Source organism: Stigmatopora nigra, chromosome 1 (genome assembly GCF_051989575.1).
Source record: "Stigmatopora nigra isolate UIUO_SnigA chromosome 1, RoL_Snig_1.1, whole genome shotgun sequence".
NCBI lineage: Eukaryota > Metazoa > Chordata > Actinopteri > Syngnathiformes > Syngnathidae > Stigmatopora > Stigmatopora nigra.
The window spans coordinates 6,902,541-6,908,548 of NC_135508.1; the positions used below are offsets into that span (position 1 = coordinate 6,902,541).

Here is a 6,008-nt window from a genome sequence, read left to right on the forward strand (position 1 = left end):
AACACAAAAGTCTGACTTTGTTTGAGCGGCATGGGGACGCCCGTGACGTCACTACTGCGCGACGCACATGTTGAGGTGAAAGTGCGAGCTGCCATTTTTTTTTTAACCATTCTTCCCAATTAGTTCAGCAAAAAAAAAAAAGATACGAGCTCCGTGCGGCTTCACCTAGACGTTTATCGTGTTGTTAACAACAGGTATTATGCACGGGTATTACCTAAAGTCTGGCATTTAAATTCTATCTTAAGCGTAGGCTCGCTCGTAGTATGCGGAAGGTTAGTTAGCCGTAGCTGGCTAAGTGTTAGCTGTTTCTGTAAACAAACACAGAAATCTATTGAGCAAACTGCTGCTTGTGAGCTCACTTAAAAGCCGCACGTTTGTTTTCCCCACAGCATCTCAGCAGGTTAGCGACTAATATAACGTTATTACGGTGTTTTATTTCACTTGATCGCCATAGGACACGTTCCTTTTTTGTAAAAGCATCTTGCGTGAATTGGAACTTTTTTGGTTTTGATGACATTTCGGGTTTCCCCCCTAACTAGCTCGGAGCTCCGTTGGTTTAGAGCGGGGTCGTGCTGAGTCTGCTCCCGAGGAGACGCACACCAGCACGCGGATATGTCATCGTTCTCCGAGTCGGCCCTGGAGAAGAAGCTGTCGGAGCTAAGCAGCTCTCAGCAAAGTGTCCAGACTCTGTCCTTGTGGATCATCCACCACCGAAAACATTCGGGCCTCATCGTTAAAGTGTGGCACAGAGAGCTCAAGAAAGGTGATGTTCGATTCCATGCTCTTAATTGTGATGTTTACTTTTATGTCGACTCCTTAAATTAGCCATTCATTGCCATGATAGCATTCACAGTATATTCTTGCCAAATAATGTACCAAAAGTAGTCCAGTTTACTGTTAATATTAACGATCACCACAAAATATGTGAGAACGATATAAGAAAGTATAAGAAATAGTCTTTTTTATTATAGGGTTTAGGGTAGTGCTTTCAAATTCATCTTTGTTGAAAGCCACATGTATTTAATGCTTCTTTCATTATGTCTGTCAACTACAAGTGAGATTATTAGCCCAAATATCAATCATTTCTTCGACTTCTCTCTCGATGACTTTTAAATAAATAAAGAAATGTTTATAAAAATGTATACTAAAACAATGTGCGGATAGTGAACTAAGGAATACTTGTTATAAAAGAAATAATTTTGGGTAAAACTGAGAAAGTGTTGTAATGTAATTGCAATTGGCATATATTTTAAATGTATTTAAAAACTAATTTGAAACTAGACCTATTTTTTGACATTGTAGCAACATTAATAAACAAAAGTTACTGAATTCTAATGACAAGAACCTCTAAAAAACATCCAACTAAAACTACTTGAACGATTAGGCAATATAACATGAATTTTATTTCTATTGTAGACAGCTACAAAATGATGCCTTTGGTAATACACAGAAAAGTTACATTGCCTGACTCCAAAAAAATTCACCACCCAAAAGAACCCCCCATACCATCTAAGATTCCCTGCCAGTCCAAACCACAGCTAATTTAATCGTCATTTGTTTTTCTGCAGCTAAAATCAGCAGGAAGCTGACGTTCCTCTATCTGGCCAACGATGTCATCCAAAACAGCAAGAAGAAAGGTCCCGAATTCACCAAAGACTTTGAGACGGTCCTCATTGATGCCTGCTCTCATGTCGCCAGGTAAGTTAATGTCAAGGGATGATTTCAAGGCCCAACTGTAACCTTAACTTTAGCTACACGTGTCTCTCTACTGACTCTTGTAGTGAAGTGGACGAAAGCTGCAAAAAACACATGGAGAGACTCCTGAACATCTGGAAGGAGCGCAACCTTTACAGAAGCGACTTTATTCAACAGCTGATCCTCGCCATTGAAGACTCCAACAGCCCACAGCCAATAGGTTGTCAAATAATAATCAATAGACGAGTTATGAACACAGCACACCAAATTTTTGAGACATTTGACCGTGTTACTAGGTTCAATAGTTTGCATATTTGACTAGCTTCCAATATGTAAGGTTTATGTATGGATATTTGAAACTGTTCTTTGATCTCGACAGTGGAAGAAAAGAAACCAGTGAAAAGAACTTACCAGAAGATCCAGCAAGAGGAAGAGGACGAAGAAGATGACGATTACAGATGCATCACCTCTCCTCGCGACATGGACGTCACTGCTAATCAATTGGTAACAACACAAATTCCAATGCATCACTTAATACCGTATTTTCACGACTATAAGGTGCACCGCATTATAAGGCGCACCCTCAATGAATGACATTTTTTCCATATATAAGATGCACTGTCTATTTTGGAGAAAATGTAAGACTTTTAAGTGCGCCTTATAGTCGTGAAAATACAGTAATTGCTATTGACTTCCATGTATGAAGCACTCACTACACAGTCACCTCTATAGCCAGTCATTGTTGATGTTTTGGATTATTTTGGGTATAAAATCTTGCAGTGGGGAGGAGCTATATGATGGAAGATTTTGAAAACTAAGGTGGCATCTGCATATTTAACAGTATTGTTTCAGTTCAGGCGTTTGTGTTTTTTTAAGAGATCCGACAGTGGTGGTTTTTTGTTTTTGGTTTTCAGTTTTTTCCATATATAAGGCGCACTGTCTGTTTTGGAGAAAATTTAAAACTTTTAAGTGCGCTTTATAGTCGTGAAAATACGGTACTTTCATGCACAATGACTAAATGTCCTGGCATAATATTAAATGTATAAATATTGTGAGCTCGCATAGTTTTCCGCAAAAACGCTACTCGTGTAAATAACTCTTGGCTATCTTTGACAAGATTTTAATCGCTTTTAGCCACTCCCCTATGAGACAAGAAAACAATAACGTTGGCATAAATCACAGAGAGGGTTAATTTGTCAAAATTGGGTTTTGTGGTCAATATATCTATTTTAATGTTGATGTAACCCACAATCAGACTGAGGAGTTGGTGAAAGCACTGCAAGACTTGGAAAATGCTGCCTCGGGCGACGCGGCTGTTCGACAGAAAATCGCCTCATTGCCACAGGAAGTCCAAGATGTCTCACTACTGGAAAAAATAACTGGTTAGTTGATTGTTTTGTTGTGTTATTATTTGAAAAAGATCACAGTCCGAGCCTCTATAAGCATCTTGTCATTTTTTTTCCTTTAATAAATCAAAAAAGTGCGAACAGATGGTGTGTTTTAGCCATTTTCGGCTTAATTTTACTGTAGCAATTCACAGAACAAGTTGCATGTCATCCCATGTTGTTCTTCTGTTCTATTGTAGACAAGGAGGCAGCAGACAATCTGTCCAAGACGGTGGACGAAGCGTGTCTGCTGCTGGCCGAGTACAACGGTCGCTTGGCGGCGGAATTGGAGGACCGCAGGCAACTGGCACGCATGTTGACTGACTACATTGGCGGCCAGAAAGAGGCGCTGGTGGAGAGGGAAAAGAAGCTAGAAGTAAGAAAATGACAAGCTTTTCTCAACCTTTTGTTGAGCCAAGTGGCAGTGCTTCAATTGTTAATCATAACGTTTTGGAACTTTAGATGTTTTGCCAAAAACACACTTTATAGAAGAACAACAAACGTCTGGAAATAATAATAATAATAATCGGACAAAGGCTTTGTCATCATCAGTGACTCGACAAAAGCCTAATTGTCATCATACCCAGAAACTGCGTATGACGAAATTGGTAGTGCTTCTCCATAAGTTGTGTTTTCTCGGCGAAAGACCCAAATACGTGATACTTTCAGACTCATAATTTGGCATTCTGCCATTCTGGATACATCATCACCCCCGAGCAGATCACTTACCTCTCACTGTCTTTCACTTACCTTCAGTCAGCCAGTAGGAGGCAAATCACCGCCCAAACGTCTTTTCATATTACATCACCCCGAAGTTATTACACAGAAGGGACTGTGTGTCGTGCTACCGCAAGTTTAGAGTCCTGATGGATGTGGGAAAAAACTGTCCTTAAGCCTATTTGTCCGTACTTTGTGAGACCTTATAGTGTCTGCCAGAGGGCAGCAGCTGGAACAGATTGTTGACTAGGGTGGTATGGGTCCCCGGCAATGTTCCTGACGACAGTTAATGGTATTAAAAGGGTGGAATTTTAATGCTGCTGTTGTGTGCAGGAATACAAGCAGAAGTTGGCCCGGGTGACTCAAGTGAGGAAGGAGCTCAAGTCGCACATCCAGAGTCTACCCGACCTGTCTCTTCTTCCCAACGTAACCGGCGGTCTAGCCCCGCTGCCCTCGGCCGGTGACCTCTTCTCCACGGACTGAGTGGCGGAACTCAGACTAGCAAACCCCCTTTTGTCGTTCCACACCCCGCCTATCAAAATACACCTTCGGCATAACAATCACAGGCCGTGCACAGCGCCGTCTGGAGCCCGATGAGGTCAACGCCTACCAGCGGGGGAACCGAAATCTGAGGTGGGGACAAAACGGTTCGGTTTGGCTTAAGGGCAAAAATCTGCAGGGACAACAGAGACTCTGTCGGCCTGGATTTTCTTGCTTAGTCTCTGCGCCTTGAAGCTTGGAGTTAGCTCTTTCACCATTTGTTTTTAAAATATTATTTTGCATTTGTAATAAACGTCTATTGAAAATAATGGAGGCGGGACTTGGTAGACCAAGGTTTACGGATGTCAAAAGAAGTAGACGCTACCATTTCTGTTACCTGGATTAGCCAATTGGCCTTATTAAACAACCAGGTGATAACATTCTACCTTGTTTCTTTGTAATAACTTAAATGGAGGGATAGACTTTTTTTGTGATGGATAAAACGAGACCGATGTGATTTCCATGTCACCGTTTTTCCACATTTTCTCATCCCATTGCCAGGCGAAGGATTTTTTAATATGTTTAACGATTGCGTCATTTTGACGCAAAAAGATGTGAACCTACTTTGGACCTTCGTCTCAAAAGACGAGATCTCAATAACTTCTATCAAGTTAGTTTTTTTCTACAAAGTCACAAATAATGCTATTTCTACTGTCCCAGTTGAGTCTCCAGTGGAGATAAAACTGTTACTGCCCCATTAATTCGTTTTGTAATGCCATACCATTTAGGGTCAGTGAGAGTGAAGTTAATGCTTTCAGTTTTGTTTTGTGCAGCTTCTTTTATTTTGACTTGTCAGCAAACTAAAAACAAAAGATTTTGGATGCCAGGATTCCATGAACGTGCAGCTTTCACAATGTTTTTCTAAACCAAAGTGTGTCTGTGTGCTTGTTTTTAAAAAAAATCAATCCTTTGGTGGGCTTTACAAGCACATTCTTGACATCTATTGACAACTAAAAAGTATTTGTATGGAATGGTACACATGTCATTGCAGCCACTGGAAGCCAAGAAAGACTTAAGAAATGACCGAATGTTTAGTTACATTGACTTGCCCTCACATTGTGCAGACCGCATTTCTCTCTGCATGAACTGCATTGTACAGACTGAAGTCCTACCAGTAGGATAGTTTTATTTCTGTAATGAAAGTGTTTCAATGGATGCCAATAAACAGCAACCATTTGAACGAAACATGTCTTCTAGTATTGAAAACCAGAGAGAAAATAACGGATATGCATATACTTAACAATAGAATTGTTATGAACAACACGAAATTGGAAATGCCTTTAAATAAGACCAAATGTATTAATCAGATTCATGTTTAATGCAATTCCTAAAAAAATACAATTGCGTACTCAAAATGTTTTAAAAAATCAAAATATATCAGAAAAACAATTAATTAAAAAGAAACTAAATAAAATATATAATTTAGAAAATTGGTCAGGGCTTTTTATTTTTACTATTAATTATTACAGTTTTTATAATACGCTTGGTATCCTTTGAACTATGAAAATATTAAATTTTTGTCATTTTAATCATTTTTTAGATGAACAATTTACAAAAAGAATAATTTAATAACACGAATAAACATCTCGGAAAACTGAACGAATTAATTCGAATTCTAAGTAAATAATCTCAGCTTTAAAAATCCAAAACGGAAAATACGTATGTCATATA

General features: G+C 39.3%; 1 protein-coding gene across 4 annotated transcripts; it reads left to right on the forward strand.

The window, feature by feature from the left end:
* The first annotated feature begins 48 nt into the window (after positions 1 to 48).
* Positions 49 to 5,522, forward strand: rprd1b (regulation of nuclear pre-mRNA domain containing 1B). Of its 4 annotated transcripts, none has more exons than XM_077730453.1 (8): positions 49 to 75; positions 540 to 763; positions 1,569 to 1,698; positions 1,782 to 1,915; positions 2,075 to 2,199; positions 2,951 to 3,077; positions 3,281 to 3,456; positions 4,131 to 5,522. In XM_077730453.1, exons 2-8 carry the CDS (start codon positions 613 to 615, stop codon positions 4,278 to 4,280), a joined length of 993 nt encoding a protein of 330 aa, XP_077586579.1. In that variant the 5' UTR covers positions 49 to 75; positions 540 to 612; the 3' UTR covers positions 4,281 to 5,522. The 4 variants fall into 4 exon arrangements, with proteins under 4 accessions (XP_077586579.1, XP_077586551.1, XP_077586568.1 ...); XM_077730425.1 differs by having other exon boundaries at positions 64 to 194; XM_077730442.1 differs by lacking the exon at positions 49 to 75 and adding an exon at positions 82 to 400.
* Positions 5,523 to 6,008: the final 486 nt, after the last annotated feature.